Source organism: Saimiri boliviensis, chromosome 17, assembly GCF_048565385.1.
Source record: "Saimiri boliviensis isolate mSaiBol1 chromosome 17, mSaiBol1.pri, whole genome shotgun sequence".
NCBI classification, from domain to species: domain Eukaryota; kingdom Metazoa; phylum Chordata; class Mammalia; order Primates; family Cebidae; genus Saimiri; species Saimiri boliviensis.
This window is the reverse complement of record NC_133465.1, coordinates 35,579,088-35,605,586: the sequence shown is the minus strand read 5'-3', so window position 1 is coordinate 35,605,586 and position 26,499 is coordinate 35,579,088. Positions and strand designations below refer to the sequence as shown.

At 38.3% G+C, this 26,499-nt stretch overlaps 1 protein-coding gene across 2 annotated transcripts in view; it reads left to right on the top strand.

Moving 5' to 3' along the window:
* ANKFN1 (ankyrin repeat and fibronectin type III domain containing 1) overlaps positions 1 to 26,499 on the top strand; it is a 439,591-nt gene that overhangs the window by 246,259 nt on the left and 166,833 nt on the right. For both annotated transcript variants that reach the window (XM_074388549.1, XM_074388548.1), the window contains exons 3-5: positions 444 to 578; positions 21,061 to 21,262; positions 24,486 to 24,696. In XM_074388549.1, the coding sequence (XP_074244650.1) occupies positions 444 to 578; positions 21,061 to 21,262; positions 24,486 to 24,696 (548 nt within the window). The remainder of the gene's footprint in view (positions 1 to 443; positions 579 to 21,060; positions 21,263 to 24,485; positions 24,697 to 26,499) is intronic.

The window sequence follows — 26,499 nt, the reverse complement described above, 5'->3', positions numbered from 1 at the left end:
CCAGAAGAGCTGTAGATCATTTGCAGTCACAGATTGCTGGATGGGTTTTGGATGCCAGACAATGTTTCTTTCCCTGCCGTTGATGTAGTGACCCACTGCTCCTCTGCTCACCCCTGAGTGACAGTCGGTTCAGATTCAGTCTTGTTTGCCATGAAGCTAGTAGTCTCTGCAAGCCGTTTCTAATGGTCTTCCCGGATACGATAGGCTAAACACAGGCTGAAGTCATGGTATCCTTTTGCTACATGAAAACAGGCTACAGAAATCAAGACTTCCCTGGGCTGCAGTCTAGAGAATACACCTAGCCTCTGAGCCAAGCTGTTTACCTCTCCCTTTCTCTCCCTATGCATCATTTGCTCTTTTATTTTGCATTAAGAGCAGCTTAGTGATCATGGACTTCGGCTCTTGCCTGTAGTGATCCTGTTCGTATTTTATTCTTTACACAGAATAGGAAGGAGATTCGCTTGCTTTGCACAGAGGCTGAGCCACAGGAGAAAGCAAAGCCAATGTGATTTATTGAATGAAAGCACTGGACAATTACCAACAACTTGTTCCTCTCCTGCCTCAAACAGCATAAACTGGTAAGTCAGATTTATTGTTGTCTTTCTTCACGTGAATGTGGAGATTTCTTAGCCACTGATTATTTTTTAAATGTGTATATGTTGCCGTGGTTTAAATAATGCTTAAAAATCTGCATCTTCCAAAGTTAGCTGAAGGTGGTCCATGAAGAATACACAAAAGCATATACACACGGTGGTCTGCAATTGCACATACACGTCCATGTGGAGAGACAGGATGGGGGTAGGGAAGCCCCGTTTCTGATAATTGGGCATTTTGTTTGCAGTAAGCTTAATCACATTAAGTGCTTGCATAACTGATTAGCATTAGCTACAAAAAAGTAATTACTGTTTTGTTATATAAAATCATTTTCCAGTCAGGTTCCTGAGTACCTAATAACATACCTGTTGGATCAGGTAAAGATGGGTCCTATCATGCTGATAATCCTGAATATAAATCCAGACATATTACTGTTTTTAATCCAGTTTGCAGACTGGGGAAGCAGAGTGGAATGCCAGCCCTGTGTTCATCCTGGGTGAGCGTGCCCTTAAATAATATTATGGCTGTGATACTAAGGATACCTGCCAAGGGAATCAGTGGGCATATATTTAAATCCTTGCTTGATCCACCACCGCTTTTGCGTCTATGTTAAGTCTTTTCTTTATTTCATAAAGTTATATGGTTGGTGAGGCGCATTGGGTTCAAAGTGGGATGTTGTAAGTATCCAGTTACTTGTGCTGACACTGGCCTGGTCACAGCCATAAGGAGCTCCATTGATAATCAAGGCCGAGTTTGCTTCTGTGCTGGGCTCCAAAAGTCTCCATACTCACTTGGTTTCTTCACTTCCTAAATAAGATGTAGGCCAACCTCAGCAGAGAGAGAAAGTGAATGTAGAAAGATACTTCTTTTCTTACCACCATCCCCGCCCCCACCAGTCTCCTTAGTCTTTTGTTTGCCTGGCTACCCCAAGGCTTTATGGCAGCATCAATCCATCTCTGGTGAACTCAGAGTCCATATAAATGTCATTTAAAGTTTAATGTCTTTGGTGCACTCTATCTGCAGTATATCACTGGCTGTTTGGATGAAGTTGTGGCCTTGGGTGCTGACAAAGATGAACGATGTTAGAACAGTGAGCAGCATGCTTCTCTAAATAAAAACCAAAGCTAGGAAATGGGAGAGTTGGGTGAAGTTTTGCCTGGTAGAAAAGATCTCCAAGCTTCTCAATCACAAGAGCCAACCAAGGTCATTCTTCTGGGTGATTTGGCTATTTCACAAATGATGGCATTCTAATAGCAAGGAGACAGAATGGTCTACTGATTACAGTGAGATGTCAGGCTAGTCACATATTTGTGCTTGTTCCCAGATTAAAGATGTGTCTTTTGGAAATTTCCTTAGCCTCTCTGGATCTCTGTTCCTCCATTCCTTCTATTCATAATTGTTTCAGAGAAGACATGCTAAGCTCAATTAATGTATTCATGAAATACTGCTTTAGGTTATTTTGTTAAATGATGCATTTGGTAGTCAAGATCATCATTCATGTACTTTAATCTAGAGATCATTCATCAGAAACACACAGATGAAAGTTTATGTGAGGATGAGGGGATATCGGCCCCTTCCGTCGTCTAAGGGATCCAGAACACGCTGAAGGAAGCATGATTACACTTAGGGAATTAGAAGGTGAGAAAAGAGCTAAGAAGTGATGTTCAAAAAATTCAAATTCAAATAAATAGGTCATGTAAATAAACAGGATTATAAAAAATATTGATTAGTGATAACTGATTTGCTATACTTATGATCCCAAGATCATAGAGATCATAAATGTTTTGAAACAAATATAGCAGTATTTTTTTTTCAGAGGGTAGTTCAGATGTGGGTATAATCCATATATAGAATTTATGGCAGCCTTCAGTTGCTCAAATTGCCCCTGTACCCTGCAAATATACTGAATTGAGGCGCTCCAGAAGGCTTATTTGCCGCCCCCCCCCAAATTTGTCCCATCTCTTAGTATTAGGGTATCTGAAATTCTTTCATCAGAGACTCAGTTAAGTATTGATGTCTTTTATAAAATTCAAACATTCCTAGGGGAAATAGTAAAGTAAGCCACTGATACCTTATGACAAATGAATGTAATATATTTTTTCTACTTCAAAGGTAACCCAAAGGATATAGAATTAGTATTCTATTAATTATTCTGCTTTCTATTTACTTCATACCTGTTTCCAAAAACTTCACTCATAATTATTATTTCACTCTTGATCAGAAAAATAAATGCCCCTTAGGGCGAGTTAGTTCCTTCTTTTATGGAATATCTGGATTAGACTAAACCATCTAGATTTCCTATAGGCTTTTGGGAGTCACATTGTGAAAGCCAAACTCTTCCCTTTCTAAACTCGCCTCTCTGCCTATGTTCCCTTAAAAAAAAAAAAAAAAAAGAATTAGTGGACAGGTCATGCACCCAGTCAATAAATAAGGCTCACGGAATTTATCACTGGATTTCCTGGTCCCTCTAGCCCCTCCATCCAATCACTAACCAAATATAGTCCATTTTATTTCCTTCATCTTTTGAATCTGCCCAGCCCACTCCATCCCCATTGCCACAAGCTTCAGTTAAAGTCACCATCTCTCATGGGGTATTTTCCCAAGAGCTTCATCCCTCCACTGTTCCTACATTCCTCCCCTTTCTAGCAATCCTAGCTGCTACCAGAGGAATTCTCTAAAAAAGGAAATCTCAATTTTTACTTCAAAGTCTCCAGTGCTGCCCCATTAGGTGCAGGTTAAAGTCTATGATTTTTATCATGGTGTGCGAGTCCCTTGGTGGTCTGGCCCTGCTACCTCTTCGGGCTTCTTTACAAAGGTCCTGGCATGGTTGATGAAATGTATCACTGTGAGTGTCAGAGCCCAGAAAAATTTCATGGGGGCCCTCACTGGCACTGACTTACCAGTGACACCATGATATTTCACATCTCTCTGTCCTAACCTGAACTATTATACCTAGAATGCCCCTTTTCCTCTTCCTGCTAGTTAATACTCATTCATTATTGAAAATCTTTCTCAGGAATCACCTTCTCTAACCCATTTTCCCACCACCTTTTATCCGATGACCACCTCCTCTCAGCCAGAAAGTTCATCACTCTCCCCTCTGTGCTACTTCTATGTCTTAGGTTTTGTGAGAGAAGTGTTTAGAGGTTAAGATCTCAGATCTAGGCTCATGCTGCCTAGGTTTGAATCCTAGATTTACTACTCTTTACTGGTGCCTCAATTTCTATCTGTGTAAAATGGAGATAATAATAGTTCTTCCTTCACATGGCTATGATGAAAGTCAGTAAGTTGATACATGTAAAAGTTGCAGTGATACTGCAGCACACTGAATGCTTATGTTTCCCCCAAAGTCATGTTGAAATCCTAACCCACAAGGTGGTGGTATTAGGAACTGAGGCCTTCAAGAGGAGATTAGGTCTTAAGAACTCTGCCCTCATAATTGAAATTAGTGCCTATCCCCAGAGAGCTAACTACTTCCTTCCACCATGTAAAGATATAGCAAGAGGATTATTATACAATACTTAACTGAATCTCTGATGAAAGAATTTTAGGTACTCTAATACTAAGAGATGGGACATATTGGGGGGGGGGTGCGAATAAGCCTTCTAGAGCTTCTCAAATCATAGTACATTTGCAGCTGCTAATTCGGCAACTGAACATTGCCATAAGTTCTATATAGCCAGAAAGTCAGCCCTCACCAGACACCATATCTACAGATGCCTTGATCTTGGACTTCCCAGCCTTCAGAACTGTGAGAAAAAATATGTATTTATTGTTTATAAGCCACTCAGTTTATGGTATTTGGTTATAGCAGCCTGAAGGGACTAAGACAGGCATTATTCTAAATAGTGCCTGGCTCATAGAAAGTGTTATCAAAGTGCATTAGTCTGTTCTCACACTGCTAATAAAGGAAATTTATAAAGGAAAGATTGAGTAATTTATAAAGTAAAGAGCTTTAATGGATTCCACATGGCTGTAGAGGACTCACAATCATGGTGGAAGGCAAAGGATAAGCAAAGGAACATCTTACATGGTGGCAGGCAAAAAGCACTTGTGCAGGGGAACTCCCATCAGATCTCAGAGACTTATTCACTACCACGAGAACAGTATGGAGGAAACCACCCCATGATTCAATTATCTCCACCTGGCCCTGCCCTTGATATGTGGGGAGTATCACAATTCAGGGTGCAATTTGAGTGGGGACACAGCCAAGCAATATCAAGAAGTATAAGCTGGCATTATTAGTCCGTAATTTCACATACCACACTATTTCATAGCTATGCATTTGCATAACTGACTTCCTTTCTAGCCTGTGAGCTCCTTGTGGGCAGGTAGGGTAGCCAGCTTATTTCAATTTGCCTAGGACTTTCCCAGTTTTAGCACTGAAAGTACTGCATCCTGGAAACCCTCTCAGTCCTGAACAAACTAAGACAGTTTCTTACCCTATGTGGGAGACTAACTTACTTTTAAATCCCTAGGGTCTATCACAGGATACATAGGTTACGAAGTAGATCATCCATAAGTATTTGTTGAACTATAGAATCAATACTAACCATTTTTATATCTTCTTCTTCATAAATACATGTTTTCGTACTTCAGAAATAGTGTTCCTTTTGCCATGGAGTTACAGCTGACCTTTCAAAACTTATCACTTACTATATATACATTAAAATGCACAGGAACCAGAAAGGTGGCTTCCACTCTATGTCATCTTTGTAATAGGATTGGCCACCGTTTAGCACTCAAAAGCACATCTGGTATGTTAACAGCCAATGGAAAATGGAAAGAGTCTAACTTTCTTTTCTGCCTAGTGACAGGCAGGTTGAAGCCTCAAGGTCCTGTAGTTCACATCGCAGCTACAAAAGCAATCTTATCTTGGTCAGAAATATCCCTTTCACTGACTGTATCTGTCTACCTAGCTGTCAAGCATGGTTAGAACTCCTTTTTTTTTTTTTTTTTTTTTTTTTTTTTGTCACAGTACAAATAAGCTGAGAAAGTCCCACAGCCAAGCTCCAGTGAAACATGAACTCTGGAGTGCCAGGACTTATAACATGACAAGAAGCCTTGACTTCAGAATCAAGATCTAGGAAGACGAAGCTGACAGGCAGCTGGATTAAGGTCTCTTAGAAATACTAATAGAGCCGGGCGCGGTGGCTCAAGCCTGTAATCCCAGCACTTTGGGAGGCCGAGGCGGGTGGATCACAAGGTCAAGAGATCTAGACCATCCTGGTCAACAAGGTGAAACCCCGTCTCTACTAAAAAAAATACAAAAAATTAGCTGGGTGTGGTGGTGCATGCCTGTAATCCCAGCTACTCAGGAGGCTGAGGCAGGAGAATTGCCTGAATCCAGGAGGCGGAGGTTGCGGTGAGCCGAGATCACGCCATTGCACTCCAGCCTGGGTAACAAGAGCGAAACTCCGTCTCAAAAAAAAAAAAAAAGAAAGAAAGAAAGAAAGAAAAGAAATAATAATAGCATAGTTGTTACAAGCATGGACTTTGGAGCCAGAGTTCAAATCCTACTCCTCCATTTACTGGCTGTAACATCTTGGACAAGTTACCTAACCTCTCTGGGCCTCAGTAAAATGAGAATATACTATTTCCTCAGAGAGTTATTGTTCTATCTTATTTTAGCATGTACAAACAAAACTTAAGGTAAAGCTAATTGCAAATATTCTATTGGGTATTGGGAGATACAACCCCAAAGCAACAAGAGTGAAGAAAAAAGGGAAGTAAGTCAAGGAAGAAAGGAAAACAAAAGTGGCTGTAACTGAAAGGGCAATCGCTTCACAAGAAAGCATGTCTTCTTGTTCTTTTGCATGTGATGGCTTCCAGGTAGTCCTCAGAACAGTCTACAGCAAGGAATAGAGAAGAAATTATCTACTGGCAACTGCCAATCTTCTGTGTCTCACTGGTCTAATTTTCTCCATTTCCAGTGGTGTTATTCAGTCTCTCAGGGTAGCGGCAAGTGAAGCTGAGGCCTCCATGGGTCTTGTTGGGTCAGGGCTGCAGCAGCTACTGTCAAAACAAGCATGATGGAGGCCATGCCAAAACGTGCCCCCTACCTGAAACAGCTGATAGAGTTAGGAGACAGGATGATGGCAGGAGCCGAGGCTCCCCGCTTATTCAAGCAGCAAAGCCCAGGGAACAGGTGGTTGGGAAGCCAGCATGAGGAGGCTCCATCTGCACAGGCTACTCTTCTCATTTTGGACCTGCATTCTCCAGGCTACTGTATGATTTTTTCCTATATTTTCTTCTAAACATTTTATAGTATTAGCTTTGATATTTAAGTCTGTGATCTGTTTTAAGTTAACTTTTGTATATGGTGTGAAATAGAGATTGAGGATTTTTTAATTTTTCAATATGGATATACCATTGTTCCAGTACAATTTGTTGAAAAGATTATTTTTTTCCCTATTGAATTACCTTGACACCTTTTTTAGGAATGAATTGATCATATATATACAGGTTGTTTCTGAGATCTCTATTCTGTTTCATTCATGTATACTTCTACCTTTATGATATTGTCTTTATCTAAATGGCTATCCTTAATCCAATTCCATATGTCTTAATTACTGTAGCTTTACAGGAAGTTTTGAAATCAGGCAGTATAAGTATTCCAACTTTGTTTTTCTTTTTCAAAATTATTTTGGCTATTTTAGATTCTTTCCATTTCTATAAAAAATTTGAAATCTGCTTGTCAATTTCTACTAAAATAAAAAGGCGGCTAAGATTTTGATTGAGATTGCATTGAATATATAGGTCAATTTGGAAGAACGGACACTTTAACAATGCTTATTCTTCCAACCCATGAACAAGGTATATATCTCTATTTATTTAGCTCTTTTTAAATTTCGTTATTTAATATAATGTCATGTTCAGCATTAGGCTTTTCATAAGTAGATTTTTGTAGATTTATTCAATTATTCTATGTAAACTTTCATGTCATCTGCAAATGAAGACTATCTCACTTCTTTCTTTCCAATATGTAGGTCTTTGACTTATTTTTCTTGCCCTGCTTCACTGGCTAGTATGCCCAATACAATAGAAAAGGTAGGAGTAGACATTTTTGCCTTGTTTCTGATCTTAGAAAGAAGAGCTTAATCTTTACTTATTAAATACGATGTAGGTTTTAATAGATTATCTTAATCAGGTTAAAGAAGTTCTCTTACATTCCTGAAAGAGTATTTACCATGAATAAATGTATATTATTAAATCCAATTGATTTTTATGAATCCATGGAGATGATCATATAGTTTTTCCTCAATATTCTCTTTTAATGTATTAAATTACTTTGACATTAATGGATGGATAAATTTTATATTCACCTTGCCTTCTTAGAATGGACCCTGCCTAGTCATGATGTATTATCCTTTTTATAGTATACATTGCTGGATTTAATTTGCTAACATTTTGTTGAAATTTTTTGCTTCCATGTTAATGATAGACATTGGTCCATACCTTTGTTTTCATGTCTTGCCTTTTTCTCCATTTTAGTATCAGGGCAATGCTAGCCTTGAAAATGAAGCCAAATTTTTGGAGGAGTTGTGTATCAAATTGGTATCATTTCTTAAAAGTTTGGTAGGCTGTCACATTTAATATGACATTTATTAAAGATTTTAGGATAAATTATTAGCACACAGAAAAATAAAATGCAAAACTAGAAATTAACATTCCCATAAAAGGTGGTTCCTAGCTGATTATCTCCTAAAGCCTGGTCCTGTTGCCATGTTGTAGAGACCAGACCACCTTTGACCAACTGTGTGTTTCCCTCTCTTTGAAACTCAGGTTTTCTAAGTCTTTATTGAGGAAGAAAATAATACATCTTCTTGCTTAAAGCAACCCCCCTAAGTCTTTATTAAGGAAGAAAATGATACATCTTCTTGATTAAAGCAAACCCCATGGGCTTTAATTTTTTATTTAATATTAAATATTCTTCAATTAAAGTAACATCTGATAATTGAACAATTGAGTAAATGAATAGTGGCATATCCAGACAATGGAATACTACTCAGCAATAAAAAGTGAAGGACTATTGATACACAGAGTATAGATGAATCTCAGAATGATTAAGCTGAGTTAAAGAAGCTGGATTTTTAAAGTGTGTGTACTTATTCCATTTATAAATTCAAGAAAATGAAACCTGATCTATAGTATCAGAAAGAATGTAAATACTTCCCTAGAAACTGTGCGGGCAGTGAAGGGATTTTAGTCAGGAGAGAGAGTAAAAGATTACAAAAAGACACAAAGAAACTTTTGAGGATAATGTGTATGTTCATTATCTTGATAGTGACATGAGTGAACATTTATGTCAAAGCTAATCAAATTGTACTTTTTAAAACATGCAGTTTATTTTATGTTAAGTATACCTCAAAAGACCTGTTACAGGATAATAATTAATATTTATTGAACACCTATATTTTCAAGCACTCTGCTAAACAATTTTTTATATATTTGCTCATTTAAACCTCTGATAGCACTCTTTGGACAATACATGACTATTACTATTAACATGAGGAATAATGTTAACCATGAGGAAACTGAGGTTCAGGGAAGCTAAATAAGTTGCTCAAGGTCGTATAGTTAATAAGTTAAAGAGCCAAAACAAAGTTCAGTCAGCCTTCTATCAGAGCCATACTTTCAATTCTGTACTTAAAACCACCATAAAGAATGGAATAAGATGTAATGATAAACTTCAACCTGTGGGTTTTCCAGTGAAAACAGCTAATAAGGAATGTTCTCTTAAGTGTGATATCCCAGCTTTAACATGACAGATATAGGTTCCTTGTCCAGTCTTTTAAAGGACTCTGTATTGATTTTACCAAATATTTATTAACACTTGAATATTTTTTTCAGTTCAGTTTACAGTTGCAAAGAGTACTGCTTCTATCCATTTCAAGACACTCTTAGGGATGCTATAGGGATTACACAATATATTATTCAGGATCCCAGCAAGAATCATATAATGCATTCAAAAAGAAGAACAGAAGGGAGGTTACCAATAAGAACACTTACCAAAAAAATGGGCAGGTTAGTGAAAACCAGTAAAGAATGGTAAAGCCTGAAGGGACAAAAGGAGTAAGCAATTTCTGTAATGCAGAGAAAATAAGTTGTATTGAAAGGGATACCCCATAGATGAAGAGGGGTAAATACCACTACCTCACTCTCCAGTTTCCAGTCAGTGCCTCCCATTGGGTGAGCAATATCAAGTCTTCTAATCCATGAACAAGGAATGTCTTTCCACATGTTTGTTATTTTCCTTAATGTATTTCAATGGTATTTTCTAGTTTTTTGAAAATTAGTTTTGTACTTATTTTGTTGAATTTATTTCTAAGTATCAGAACAGATAGTTGTAGGTGCACAGTCTTATTTCTGGGTTTGCTATTCTTTTCCATTGGTCTATGTGTCTGTTCTTATACCAGTACCATGCTGTTTTGGTTACTACTCTGTTTAAGTTCCTTGTAGATTCTGGCTATTAGACCTTTGTCAGATGCATAGATGGCAAAAAAAATTCTTACTGTGGCCCAGTAGTGGACTGCAACTTAGTTCTTTTTGCTTAGGATTGCCTTAGCTATTTAGGCTCCTTTTTTGGTTACATATGAATTTTAAAATAGTATTTTCTAATTCTGTGAAGAATGTCAAATGGTAGTTTAATAGGAATAGCATTAAATCTGTAAATTGCTTTGGGAAGTATGGCCATTTTCACAATATTGATTCTTCCTATCCATGAGCATGGAATATTTTTCCGTTTGTTTCTGTCATCTCTGATTTCTTTAAGCAACGGTTTGTAGTTCTCCTTGTAGGGATCTTTCGCCTCCCTAGTTAGCAGAATTCCTAGGTATTTGATTCTTTTTGTGGCATTCGTGTATTGGAGTAGATTCCTGTTTGGGCTGTTGGCTTGACTGTTGTTGGCATATAGGAATACTAGTAGTTTTGGTGCACTGATTTTGTATCTTGAGACTTTGCTAAAGTCGTTTGTTTAAGAAGATTTTGGGCTGAGACTGCGGGATTTTCTAGATATAAGATCATACCATGTGCAAACAGGGACAGTCTGAATTCCCTCTCTTGATATTTGAATGCCCTTTCTTTCTCTTGCCTGATTGCCCTGGCCAGAACTTCCAGTGCTATGTTGAATAGGAGTAGTGAGAGAGGGCATCCTTGGCTTATGCCAGTTTTCAAGAGGAGTGCTTCCAGCTTTTGCTCATTAGTACGATGTTGGCTGTGGGTTTGTCATACATGGCTCTTGTTATTTTGAGGCATGTTCCTTCAATACCTAGTTTATTGAGAGTCGTTAACATGAAGAGATGTTGAATTTTATCAAAAGCCTTTTTTACATCTGTTGAGATAATCATGTGTTCTTTTTCTTTCTTTTTTTTTTTTTTTTTTTTTTTTTGAGACGGAGTTTCGCTCTCGTTACCCAGGCTGGAGTGCAATGGCACGATCTCGGCTCACCGCAACCTCTGCCTCCTGGGTTCAGGCAATTCTCCTGCCTCAGCCTCCTGAGTAGCTGGGATTACAGGCACGCGCCACCATGCCCAGCTAATTTTTTGTATTTTTAGTAGAGACGGGGTTTCACCATGTTGACCAGGATGGTCTCGATCTCTTGACCTTGTGATCCACCCATCTCGGCCTCCCAAAGTGCTGGGAATACAGGCTTGAGCCACCGCGCCCGGCCTCATGTGTTCTTTTTCTTTAGTCATGTTTATGTGATAAATCACATTTATTGATTTGCATATGTTGAACCAACTTTGCATCCCGGGGTTGAAGCCTACTTCACCATGGTGGATAAGCTTTTTGATGTGCTGCTGGATTCAGTTTGCCAGTATTTTGTGGAGGATTTTTGCATCAATGTTCATCAAGGACATTGGCCTAAAGTTTTCTTTTTTATTGTATCTCTGCCAAGTTTTGGTATCAGGATGATGCTGGCCTCATAAAATCTGTTAGGGAAAACTCTCTTCTTTGCAATTTTTTGGAATAGTTTCAGTAGGAATGATACCAGCTCTTCTTTGTACATCTGGTGGAATTCAGCTGTGACTCCATCTGGTCCTGGGCTTTTTTTGGTTGGTAGGCTATTTATTACTGCATCAATTTTAGAACTCATTATTAGTCTCTTCAGGGATTCAGTTTCTTCTTGGTTCAATATTGGGAGGGTGTATGTGTCCAGGAATTTATTCATTTCTTCTAGATTTTCTGGTTTATGTGCATAGAGGTGTTTATCATATTCTCTGATGGTTGTTTGTATTTCTGTGGGGTCAGTAGTAATATCCCCCTTATCATTTCTGATTGTCTATTTGAATATTCTCTCTTCTTTATTATTCTAGCTAACAGTTTATCTATTTTATTAATTTTTGCAGAAAACCTGCTTATGGATTAATTGATCTTCTGAATGGTTTTTCATGTCTCTATCTCCTTAAGTTCAGCTGCAATTTTGGTTATTTCTTGTCTTCTGCTAGCTTTGGAATATGTTTGCTCTTGGTTCTCTGGTTATTTTTGTTGTGATGTTAGGTTGTTAACTTGAGATCTGACTTTTTGATGAGGACACTATAAATGCTGTAAATTTCTTCCTTAACATTGCCTTAGCTGTGTCCGCAAGATTCTGGTATGTTGTATTTTTGTTCTCTTTAGTTTCAAAGAACTTCTTGATTTCTGCCTTAATTTCATTATTTACCCAAATCCCATTCAGGGGCATGTTATTCAATTTCCATGTAATGTACGTTTTTGAGTGAATCTCTTAGTCTTGAGCTCTAATTTGATTGCAATGTGGTCCAAGAGATTGTTTGTTATGATTTCAGTTCTACATTTGCTAAGGAGTGTTTTACTTCCGATTATGTGATCAATTTCAGAGTAAGTACCATGTGGCAATTAGAAAAACGTATATTCTCTTGCTTGGAGGTGGAGAGTTCTATAGTTATTAGGTCCATTTGTTCCAGTGTTGAGTTCAGGTCCTGAATATCTTTGTTAATTTTCTGTCTTGATGATCTGTCTTTTTTTGTCAGTGGGGTGTTAAAGTCTCCCACTTTATTGTGTGGGAGTCTAAGTCTCTTTGAAGGTCTCTAAGAACTTGTTTTATGAATCTGAGTGCTCCTGTATTGGATGCATATATATTTAGGATAGTTAGACCTTCATGTTGAATTGAACCCTTTGCTATTGTGTAATGACCTTCTTGGGTTTTGTTGTTGTTTTTCTTTGTTGGTTTAAAGTCTGTTTGTCAGAAACTAGGATTGCAACTTCCGCTTTTTTCTGTTTTCCATTTGCTTAGTATCTTTTCCTCCATCCCTTTATTTTTAGTCTATATGTGTCATTGCTCAATGCTTTATTTTTCTTCATATGGATTTGAGTTACTATCTAGTATCCATTCAGTTCAACCTGAATGAGTTCCATTTGTGTTTATTGTAGAGAATGTATAGTATCAAATTCTCTGTTTTTGTTTATCTGGCAGTATCTTAATTTCCTCTTTATTTTTGAGTTTAGTTTTGTTGGGTAGAGAAGTTCTTGATAGTCTTTTTTGTTCATCACTTTATGTTGTACCGCTTTCCTCTGGCTCCTGTGATTTTTGGTGAAAATTAGCTGTTAATCTTTTTGAAGATCCTTGGAATGTGATAAGCCTTTTCTCTCTTGCTGTCTTCAACATGTTCTCTATGTCTTTGGCTTATAATGGTTAGATTATGATGGACCTATGTGTAGCTCTCTTTGAGTTTATCCTACTTAATGTTCATTGAGCCTGTGGATGCATAGTTAAAGTGGGGAATATTTTGGCCATTATTTCTTCAATTAGCCTTTCTACACCTCTTTTCTTCTCCTGGGACTCCTGTTGTTTGTATGTTGGTACACTTGACAGTGTTGGAAGGAGATCTGGACTCTTCGTTTTTCTTCATTTTTTTTTTTCATTCTTCATACTGGATAATCTCAGTTGATCTATCTTTACATTTGCTGATTTTTCCTCTGCCTACTCAAATCTGCTGTTGAGTAAAGTTTTCATTTCAGTTAATGTACTTTTAGATTTTAGAATTTCTATTTGGTTCTTGATTTGTTTTATAATTTCTATCTCTTTATTACATTTCCTATTTGGTGAGACATCATTCTCATAATTTTCTTTATTTCTTTGGGTATGGTTTAGTTCTTGGAACATATTTAAAAGAGCTAATTTAAAAGTCTTTGTGTAGTAAGTCAAACATTTGGACCTCTTCAGGAATAATTTCTACTGATTGCTTTATTTCCTGGGCATGGGACATAATGTTTGTTTCTTTGCATGCCTCACACATAATTTTCTTGAAAACTAAGCATTTTATTAATGATGTAGCAACTCTGGAAATTAGATTACCCCTCCTCCCCAGTGCTCATTGTTGTTTAATAATTTTTCAGTATTAAAATTTTAAAGTCTGTATCTTTTGTTATATGTGGCCACTGAAGTCACTTCTTGGTTAACTTAGTGGTGAGTTAATGATTGAATAGAGATTTCCTTAGATGCCTAGAACTAAGCATCCTAGTTTTTGCTGAAGAACTCGGCATGTGTATGTTGGGGCACACCTTCAATACTTAGCCAGGCAGCTGAAAATATCATCTTAGTCTTTACTTCCTGCATGCAGAGCCATGAAGTCAGAGAGAGATGAGATCTTAGGATCTTCTCAGGTCTTCTAAGCATGCTCTCAGCCCTTTAGTTTGTTAGATTCTCAGGAAAATGACAGCTTTTCAAAGCCCTCTATGGACATCAAATTCCCCATCTAACATAGTTAAACTATTGTTAAACAATTGCTAATATTTGTTTTGAAAAAAAGAAACCCAGAAGAAAAGGCTATTAGCCCTTGATAAGCTCTAAGTCAGAGCAAATAAAGATTAGCCTTCTGAGTAGGGTTTTCTAGGGAACCTTCATACCGGTCAAATAATGACAGTTCTCTGGAAGTGGCGTTTAAAAGGAGCTACAACCCTATATTTCCCCCTTTCGGTGGCTAACAAGATACTCTTTTGTTGTTGTTGTTGTTGTTTGTTTGTTTGTTTGTTTTTTAGTTTTACTTCAAGTTCTGGGATACATGTGCAGAACATGCAGGTTTGTTATATAGGTATACATGTGCCATGGTGGTTTGCTGCACCTATCAACCTGTCATCTAGGTTTTAAGCCCTGAATGCATTAGGTATTTGTCTTAATGCTTTCCCTCCCCTTGGCCCTCATCCCTTGACAGACCCCAGCATGTGATGCTCCCCTCCCTGTGTCCATGTGTTCTCATTGTTCAACCCCACTTATGAGTGAGAACATGCAGTTTTTGGTCTTCTGTTCCTGTGTTAGCTTGCTGAGAATGATGGGTTCCAGCTTAATCCATGTCCCTGCAAAGAACATGAACTCATCCTTTTTAATGGCTGCATAGTATTCCATGGTGTATATGTGCCATATTTTCTTTATCCAGACTATCATTGTTGGGCATTTGGATTGTTTCCAAATCTTTGCTATTGTAAATAGTACTGCAATAAACATACCTGTGCATGTGTCTTTATTATAGAATGATTTATAATTCTTTGGGTATATACCCAGTAATGGGATTGCTGGGTGAAATAGTATTTCTGGTTCTAGATCCTTGAGGAATTGCCACACTTCTTCCATAATGATTGAACTAATTTACACTCCCACCAACAGTGTGAAAGTGTTTCTATTTCTCCACATCCTCTCCAGCATCTATTGTTTTGGGACTTTTTAATAATCGCTATCCTAAATGGTGTGAGATGGTATCTCATGGTGGTTTTGATTTGCATTTTTCTAATGACCAGTGATGATGAGCTTTTTTTCATATGCTTGTTGGTCACATAAATGTCTTCTTTTGAGACATGTCTGTTCATATCCTTTACCCATTTTGGACCCATCCAAATATCCATTCTGGATATTAGACCTTTGTCAGATGGGTAGATTGTGCAAATTTTCTCCCTTTCCTTAGGTTTGCCTGTTCACTCTGATGATAGTTTCTTTTTCTGTGCAGAAGCTCTTTAGTTTGATTAGCTCCCATTTGTCAGTTCTGGCTTTTGTTGCAATTGCTTTTGGTGTTTTAGTCATGAAGTCTTTGCCCATGTCTATGTCCTGAATGGTACTGCCTGGGTTTTCTTCTAGGGTTTTTATGGTTTTGGGTTTTACATTTAAGTCTTTAATCCATCTTGAGTTAATTTTTGTATAAGATGTAAGGAAGGGGTCCATTTTCTGTTTTCTGCATATGGCTAGCCAGTTTTTCCAACACTATTTATTAAATAGGGAATTCTTTCCACATTGCTTGTTTTTGTCAGGTTTGTTGAAGATCAGATGGCTGTAGATGTGTGGTGTTATTTCTGAGGTTTCTGTTCCATTTCATTGTCTATATATCTGTTTCGGTACCAGTACCAGGCTGTTTTGGTTACTGTAGCCTTGTAATATAGTTTGATGTCAGGTAGCATGATGCCTCCAGCTACATTATTTTTGCTTAGGATTGTCTTGGCTATATGGGCTCTTTTTTGGTTCCACATGAAACTTAAAGTAGTTTTTTCTAATTCTGTGAAGAAAGTCAATGTTAGCTTGATGGTGCAGGCCATGAATGTAAACCGCTGGTTTCTAAGCCTGCCACAGAGCTGGAGAAGATGGAAATCGGGAAAATTAAAATGCCACAAAGCTTGCTGTTCTGAGTAAATTCAGCCACTTTTCTTTAAAGACACCGTGGACTGCTGCAAGTCTTTGGTTAATTTCCCAGATCCTGAAAAAGTTAATTTTTGCCATTTTTGCAAGAATTCTCACTGCTTTTATGGCAAAAAGGACTTTGGGAGGTCCTTTCTCTGCCATTCCCATTGACATACTATTTTTTTTTTTATTTTTAATCTTTATGTGAAATGTTTATTTAGGTGTACCATTTGTAAATCACTTTTTAGGAATTTCAGTTGGAGAGTCTTTGTATTTTATTAGGAAAAGTCAACTTTTGAATATATTGTGTGCACAGATATATTCAACCTATTGTTATGGCAGGTCCAGATGAAATCCTGATATTGTTACCTACAATTAGTGTGACTTTGGGCACCTTATTCAAATTCCCTGAGTTTATTTTACCATTTATGAAAAGGCAATATTAGGACATGAACTTTATGACTTCATTTTACGTTTTCTATTTATTATGTTTTCTTAATTTTTCAATTATTTTTAGATTAATCTTTATTCCACCCTTACCTCTAGTAGTCTGAAGTTTCTACTTCCTATTTCTGTTTTATTATAGGTTACTATAAACAAACATACTGAAGGTTCTACTTGAGTACATAAAATTAATTTCAAGACATTATTTAAGACAAGCAATAAAACTATTTAAATTGTTATTATAGGCTGAACACAGTGGTTCACACCTGTAATCCCGGTACTTTGGGAAGCCAAGGAGGGCAGAGCATGAGGTCAGGAGATCGAGACCATCCTGGCTAACATGGTGAAACCCAGTCTCTACTAAAAATACAAAACCTTAGCTGGATGTCTTGGTACACACCTGTAGTCCCAGCTACTCAGGAGGCTGAGGCAGGAGAATAGCTTAAACCCAGGAGGCAGAGGTTGCAGTGAGCCTAGATCACACCATTGCAGTCCAGCCTGGGGAACAGAGTGAGACTTCGTCTCAAAAAAAACATTGTTATATATCTTGGTATCTCTACTTTGAGAAAAAGACTTAGGCTAATAATTGCTACTATTTATTGAGTGCATATGGTACCTTTCACTTGTTGATTACTCTTTACAACTCTAGAAAAAAGAGTTTTGATAAATGTCTTTTGATAAGTGATGAAATAAACTCAGAATTTAAATAAGATTCCCAAAGTCACATAGATTGTAAGTAACAATATCAGGATTACAACTGGATCTGCAGAATTCCAAAACTAAAGCTACACTGATTTTCAAATGCTTGTCTCTTTCCGTGAGGGTAAAAACTTAAGAGCACAATTAGTTGGGAGGGGCATGCATATTTATAATAACAAATAACAGAACGTTTTCTTTCTCACCCTGTTAGCTAAAAAAATTTTAAATAGAGAGGAGAAAAAGAAAACATAATGAGAGATGAAAGCTAGAAGTGTGGAAACAGCTACAGAATAGCCTGGAAGGAAGGGACAGCTGGGGGAGGATGAGAAGGAAGTCAGAGAGACAGAGAAAGTCAACCAATGTTGACTGAAGGGAACAGATGGGAGATGAGCAAAGACAAAAGGGGCCATGTGGGTAGGTGTCATCAGTTAGAAGGCAAGTAGCTGGAATTCGATCAATAGACAAGAATTTATTTACTGGACTTCTGGGCACTGTGGGAGATACAAAAGAATGTAGAGTTATTTTGGGAATAATAATGATGCAGAGAAGACAGATGGCTTGAACTGGGGCATTAATGCTAAAGGAAAAAGCTAGAGACAGAAGGCAGAAAGAAAGAAGTTAAGGCAATCCCCATGTGAGCCAGCTTTCATATGAATCTGGAATTTTTATGGGAATGGAAAAACTAAGATAGAAAAAAAACCTGTATTTGCTATTGAATCAAAGGTAAAGGATTTGTAGATGGAAGAAAAAAGATGCCAAGTCACCTACCGTTTCCATTTCTACTTTTGAGAAGGTAATTAGAGATTTATTAAAAACATACTCACACAGGAATATACATTACAGACAATGCTAGGCATCGCCCTCCCAAGTGTAAATATGTCCATTTAGCTAAAACTGGGTAGGGTCTCACGGACATCACTAAGACTGACTAAGTGGGACCACCTTAAAAGGATCTAGGAAGTCTTTTTGTCTTGAAGGAAGTTACAGACAAAACTTAAAAGGTGCCTCAGCAAAAAAAAAAGATAAAAACTATCATCAGAGTGAACAGACAACCTACAGAATGGGAGAAAATGTTTGCAATCTGTGCATCTGACAAAGGTCTAACATCCAGCATCCACAAGAAATTTAAACAAATTTACAGGAAAAAACTACAATCCCATTAAAAAGTAGGGGAAGGACATGAACAAAAGCTTCTCAAAAGAAAATATACATGTGGCCAATAAATATATTTTAAAAAGCTCAACATCACTGATCATTAGAGAAATGAAAATCAAATCTACAGTGAGATACCATCTCACACCAGTCTGAATGGCTATTACTAAAAAGTCAAAAAACAACCGATACTATTGAGGTTGTGGAGAAAACAAAACACTTTTACACTGTTGGTGGGAGTGTTAATTAGTTCAATGATTGTGGAAGACAATGTGGTGATTTATCAGATACATACAGGGAGAAATACCACTTGACCCAGCAATCCCAATACTGGGTATACCCCAGAGGAATATAAACAATTCTATTATAAAGATACATGCACGCATATGTTCACTGCAGCACTCACTATTCACAATAGCAAAGACACGGAGTCAACCTAAATGACCATCAATGATAGACTGGATAAAGAGCATATGGCATACATACACCATGGAATACTATGTATCCATAAAAGGAAATGAAATCATATCCTTTGCAGGGACATGGTTGGAGCTGGAAGCCATTATCCTCAGCAAACTAATACAGGAACATAAAACCCAGTATTACACGGCCTCACTTATAAGTAGGATCTGAATGAGGAGAACACGTGGACATATGACGAGGAACAAGATGCACAGGGTCCTGTCCGAGGGTGTGGGCTGGGAGGAGAGAGAGCATCAGGAAGAATAGCTATGGATGCTGGACTTAATACCCAGGTAAAGGGATAATCTGTGCAGCTAACCACCATAGCACACATTTACCAATGCAAACCTACACATCCTGTACATGTATCCATAAACTTAAAAGCTGGAAATCACACACACACACACACAAATGCCTGAGGACATTTAACAACATAATGAAGATGAATCTCCATTTCTTGAAGTGGAAGTGAATCAGTGTTAGTTTGTGCTAGCAGACATGGAACCCAGTTCAAAGCCATGAGGATGAAATTAACTTTTTGGGTAGTGCTCTAGCATGTTAAATATAATAGACTTTCATGTGTGCACTTATTTATTCTAAATTATCTATTGAATGCCTACTACAACAAAAATATTAGCTACTATGAGTATTCCGATACACTAGACTCCTATATACAGTATTTAATGTGATGGGGATCCCAACTACACTGATCTGATATTTATAAATTTTATAAATGTACTAAATTATCACAAATACCCCAAAATGTGTATACTTACTATGTACCAATTTTTAAAAATAAGTTTAAAACATTTGAGAGGAAGTGGTGAGAAGGCAGTGGTATTCTCCAGAGAGCCCTGGGCCCAGGACATCAGAGGCTGCAGCAGGGAGACAGTTGGCACATAATTACCTTGGCTAGTTATTTCACTCATTCCTTTGTTCGTCCAATACACGTGCACATGCCAGGCAGCCACGGCTTTGATAGCATCAAAATTTCAAGGGCAAAACCCAAAGTCATTGTGGATGGCTTTTGAATGGCCTGGCTGATCTGGAAACTGACTTCAACTGTGACATTGGTGGGGACCTCATTAGAGATCTCTGAAACGCCAGTCAAGTACTAACTGAAGAATGCCAGTAGTGAGTGCCCTGATGGACCCCATCCAGGGTATCTCGAGTAATCAGGGACAGGCCTACGGGTATAAATTCCCCAAGCTTCTGGGTACTGGGATAGTTCACCAAGCCTCGGATGGACAGACGCAACTTAACTGCTACCTCAAGAGAAAGGAGCTATGCAGAAGTTAATTTGTGTCTGTCCGTCTGAGACAGAGCTACACTTTCTTATATACCCAACAGAAGCTAGCATCTCGGGGGATGTAAGTTAAAAAGTCCCAATTATGTATACCCACGAGGAACTTGACAGACCTCTTAGATTACAGAGGGACACTTCCTCACTTGGGACAGAGATGTAAAGACTTGAGTAGAGGTTCAATCATATATATGTCTGTATGTAAATGAATATGTTTATATAGTAAATGGAAGTTGTCATTTTATTCTTGCCACTAATCAGCTCTGTGGCCATGAATAAGCGACTTCCTTGCCCTGGGTTTCAGCTTTCTCATTTAAACCATGAAAGACCAGGCATGGTGGCTCATGCCTATAATACCAGCACTTTGGGAGGCTGAGGCAAGTGGATCACCTGAGGTCAGGAGTTCGAGACCAGCCTGACTAATATGATGAAACCCTGTCTGTACTAAAAATACAAAAATTAGCTGGAGGTGGTGGCAGCACCTGTATGCCCAGCTACTCGGGAGACTGAGACAGGAGAATCGCTTGAACCCAGGAGGTGGAGGTTGTGGTGAGCCAAGATTGTGCCACTGCACTCAAGCCTGGGTAACAGAGCGAGACTGCATCTCAAAAAGTAATAATAAAAATAAATAAAACAGAAAAAGTTGGGTCAGATAATTTCTAAGGTCCCTACCAGCTATCACATTGTATTCAGATTCCAAATACTGACTGGAGATTATAAAATTATGTGTCAACTTATAATTTTGTGGTGTATAAGATTTAACATCAGACTTTCCTCTTCTTAGGAATTGTCGTGTGAAAATGACCCAACAAATGCAAAGTTTACATCTCTGTCAGTCAAAAAAGCATAGTGCTCCCTCATCTCCCAACGCAGCCAAACGCCTGTACAGGAACCTCTCCGAGAAACTGAAGGGGAGCCACTCTTCCTTTGATGAGGCCTATTTTAGGACAAGAAATGATCGGCTAAGTCTCAGGAAGACCTCGGTGGTAACAAAACTGTTTTTATTCCTGTGTCAGTTTGATTTGTTCAGTTATGTTTAGGTTTAAGGATATTCTAAGATGATTCATGTTTACTTAAGAAGTGGATGCTTGTAATTTTATAAATGCTAGAATAGAGTCAGGTAAGGCAGTAACTGTACATATTTATGTTGTTAGACAATATCTGAGTGATTGTGAGCTGTTTCACTTTCTTCTTATTTCTTTTCCCTTAATTTTTATTTCCCTGCTACACACACACACACACACACACACACACACACACACAAAACTTCAAAAAATAGCAGCTTGACAAAGATGAAGTCTCAGGTTAAATGGGCTTTCTGAAAATTCCAGTGTTCATTCAAATAATAATATTAATATTATTACCTATGTATACCACACATTCTTTCCAAAGGCATTCAAAATATAATTCAAAGAATGCACATGTATTATATAATAGACAAAAGAAAGAGAGAGAAGAAGGAAGGAAAGTAAGGTGGAAATGTAAAAAAAAAAAAAAAAAAAAAAAAAAAAAAAACTAGAAAAAGAAAATACTGGGTATAAGAATAAAAATAGATATATGAAAAAACTCATGCAAATATAGTACCTGTACCTGAAAATTATCATTGCATTCGTCTCTGAGTTCCCAGGAAGTCAAAGCGTAAAAAGAAACACAATTGGTTATAGCATCCCATCTGCTGATAACTAAAAACGTCTCTGAAATGAATATCCGCCTGTTGCTCAGTCCTCTGGACCTTGTAGATGTCATAGTGAGTTATGTAATAGAGAATGGCATAGAGAGTGGAACTGATGATGTTACAGACATTCTCATATAATAGTTTCTTAGAATGGCCCTCAGTAAAAGCTGAGAGCATAATATTAACATGCTCAGCAAGGGTATTTTTGCAGGGAGTAATGGCACCATTTGTTTGCTCTTAAAACAGAAATGAGTCCTAGCCTTTCCAGATAGAAGCATGCCGAAGTTTGCCAACAAAAGCTTGGTGGAGGAAATGACTTAAGAGTGAGAGTAAATATGGCACATGAGAAATTAGGAATGCTAGGAGTCAAAAACAAATACACAACCGTGGACAGGGTAACATTTTAACTTTGAACTCATTTGTTTTCTAATACGTTTTCTCATTTCAACCTCATCTTTTGGGAGGACTTGACTGTGGGTAAATTGTGGCCTAAGCTTCAGAGGCTCTTCAGTTTAGCAGATTGTGGATAAAACACTTTACTATTTGGCAAATTGTCTTCCAGCAAAGAAAACTGCATACCAAAATAGCTTTATTCCCTGGGTCCCCATTGTCAAAACAACCATTTGCATAATGGTTTTGTATTTTCCTCAAATTTCAATTTTGTGTTATGTACTCAGCTAAAGCTGACTTGCAGCCTTTGATAGAAAGAATTGATTTTTAATGACACTAAAAATAAAACCTGAACACCTGAACATTTGGTCACTGGAGATCTTCCATAGGTTAATCAGGTGACCCCTATGCAGGTCAAAACCAATGGTATTTCAACTCTTTTAAAGACCAAGCAACCCTTGGCAAAGATACCAAATACATGTGTAAACAATGCATGTGTTGGTCTTCTCCCATGTGCTAAGAAATATTTGCCTAGAAGAATTCCAGAGCTCTTCTCCTTTGTTTGCTATTAATCCTCTGAAAGAACTTTTCAAAGGAACCATATTCAGGTATTTTTTTCTGTAAGTGAACTGTATTCTATAAATATTCAACTCTGGTTCCATGAGGCACAAAACCAATTTGCCATCCAGCCACTGAAACCCTCCCTGAACACTACCACTTGAACCCCTCACCTCAGCACTCAGCATCTATCAGCCTGCAGGCAGCATGGAGCTAGTAGATATCTGGAAAGAAGGAAGTAACATGTTAACATGTATATTTTAAGGAGATTATTCTTGTGTTAGCATAGAGCAAGAGCTAGGGGAGACCAAGACTAGCAGCAGATAGGTCATTGCCATGATCCAGATAAGGGATAAGAATGTAGAAGCCTAGGGATGGAGAGAGAGGTGATGCGTTTGAGAAAGACAGAGAACGTACACTCTCAAGTCTAAGCTAGCCATGACTAATACTACCCATGCTAACACTATCTATGCCAGCATTTCTCAAACTGTGTTCTGTAGAATACTATTCCAGGAGTAGTCAAAGCAAATGCAACAAAACACCTGTTAAAATTATCAAAGACACTGAGGAAGCCTACAGGGAAATAATGGGGTAACTTGGTTTAATCTAATGTTTATCACATTGATTTGACCACATGCTATTTTCTTCATAGAACATCTCTTAATGACTTTTTTTTTGAGATGGAGTCTCCCTCTGTTGTCCAGGCTAGAGTTCAATGGCGTGATCTCAGCTGACTATGACCTCCACCTCCTGGGTTCAAGTGATTCTCCTGCCTCAGCCTCCAGAGTACCTGGGATTACAGGCACCCACCACCACACTCGGCTAATTTTTGTATTTTTAGTAGAGATGGGGTTTCGCTACGTTGGCTAGGCTGGTTTTGAACTCCTCACCTCAACTGATCTGCCCACGTCGGCCTCTCAAAGTTCTGGGATTACAAGCATGAGCCACCATACCTAGCCAAATGAACTATTAGAGTATTTTTCAGAAGACTGGTTTGAGAAAAGCTGAGTTTTGCTCTTACCTACAGCTGACCCAGGCTGCCTTGTATTGTCTCAGTGCATCTATTCAATGTCCATTAGAAATGAAGGAGAGGAAGTCCAACAGAGTGTTTACTTTGGAGACCTTGGGATAAATTGCAGTTATATCACTTACAAGTGGATGTGCAGTCCCTGAAACAGTCTCTAAACTTCAAACTAGCTAAGCTACAAAGACCCACTGGTTTAAGAAATTGTGCTAATCGCGGCCGGGTGCAGTGGCTCATGCCTGTAATCCCAGCACTTTGCGAGGCCGAGGCGGGTGGAACATGAGGTCAAGAGATCGAGACCATCCTGGTCAACATGGTGAAACCCTGTCTCTACTAAAAATACAAAAAATTAGCTGGGCATGGTGGTGCACACCTGTAATCCCAGCTACTCAGGAGGCTGAGGCAGGAGAATTGCCTGAACCCAGGAGGCAGAGGTTGCAGTGAGCCGAGATCGCACCATTGCACTCCAGCCTGGGTAACAAGAGCGAAACTCCATCTCAAAAAAAAAAAAGAAAAGAAAAAAGAAAGAAATTGTGCTAATCTACTTTCGCTACTCTCCTAGAATTTCCAGGGCAATGAAGCCATGTTTGAGGCAGTCGAACAGCAGGACATGGATGCTGTGCAGATCCTTCTGTATCAGTACACACCAGAAGAACTAGACCTCAACACACCTAACAGCGAGGGCTTGACACCCCTGGATATTGCCATCATGACCAACAATGTGCCCATTGCAAGGATTCTTCTGAGAACAGGGGCCCAAGAAAGTCCACACTGTAAGTAACCTAAGAATAAACAAACATACTATTAAAGCCAGACCCCATTCTTTTTTTTTTTTTTTTTTTTTTGGAGACTGAGTTTTGCTGTTGTTACCCAGGCAGGAGTGCAATGGTACGATCTCGGCTCACCGCAACCTCCGCCTCCTGGATTCAGGCAATTCTCCTGCCTCAGCCTCCTGAGTAGCTGGGATTACAGGCATGCACCACCACGGCTGGCTAATTTTTGTATTTTTAGTAGAGACGGGGTTTCACCTTGTTGACCAAGATGGTCTCGATCTCTTGACCTTGTGATCCACCCGCCTCGGCCTCCCAAAGTGCTGGGATTGTAGGCGTGAGCCACTGCGCCCAGCCCAGACTCCATTCTTATGCCACCAACGTAGCCAGTGCTGACTTTCAGAGCAGGCATGGTTGACTAAGCATTGGCCCTGATATCCTTTGGATGTTTTCATGGACTTTCATGCAAACATTGACAGCATTTATCAGTCTAAGCATCAAGTTGCTTTCTAAATAGAATATGCTGAATGGTATTGCAAAGGAACCCCAAAAGAACTTCTTTCTAGAAATTTTATCATAAGCTTTAAAATACGTAAGATACTCCAATTGAGGATATAGAATAGGAGTTATACATAGAAGAATGAGCATTTGCATGTTTCTGTTTTGTATTCACAATCAATGTGGTGGTTTCATTCATCCATTCATTCATTCGACAAACACTGAGTGTGGTGCACTGTTCTAGGTGCTAGGAATGTAACAGCAAACAAGACAAAAATCCCTATTCTCATAGAACTTATATGCTTGTTGAGGAGACTTCCAATAAGCAAGTAAATAGATAAAATACAAAGTCAAATAGAGATAAATGCTATGAAGAAAATGAAATGGATAAATGGCTAGAGATTGACAGGGAAGGGACTATCTTAAATACAGTTGGTACCCATTGGCCAATCTCTCACAATCCTCACCCCCTCTGCCTTTGGTAACCACTGTACTTTCTGCTTCTATGATATCCACTTTTTATAAAATTCCACATATAAGTGAGGTTTCGCCATGTTTGTCTTTCTTTGCTTGGCTTATACAACATTTTCTTTATTCATCTGTTGATAGACACTTACGTTGATTCCACATTTTAGCTATTGTGAATAGTGCCACAATAAACATGAGGATGCATATATCTCTTCAACATACTGATTTAATTTCCTTTGGATATGTACCCAGTAGTGGGATCGCTACATCATATAGTAGTTCTCTTTTTAATTTTGACAATTAGGAAGGTGGAATGTCTGGTGTTTACTGCACAGTAAGGTGATAATGGAATGGTTAACAGTTAGGTATTGTATATTACAAAGTAGCTAGAAGAGAGGCTTTTGAATGTTCTCACCACAAAGAAATGATAAATACATGAGGTGATGGATACACTATATACCCTAATTTAATGATTATACAACATATATCTATATGAAAACATCAAATTGTACTCCATAAATATGGGCAGTTACAATATGTCAATTAAAAATGAATACATAAATAGGGTTGAGCAAGAAAAGCCTCTCTGATGTGGTAATATTTGAGTTGAATTCAAGATGATATAAAGGAATGAGCGATGAGAAGATGTGGGGGTCAAATTCTCAGCAGAGTGAATGGCAAATATCAAGATGCTGAGGCAGGCAGGAATAAGACTGACATATTGGAATAATTAAAAAGTCATTGTGGCCAAAGCAAAGTAACAACAGAGAGAATGTCGGTTGAGGGAGAAGTCACAGGGACCAGATTATGCAGGACCCTGAGGCCATGGTCAGTGTTCAA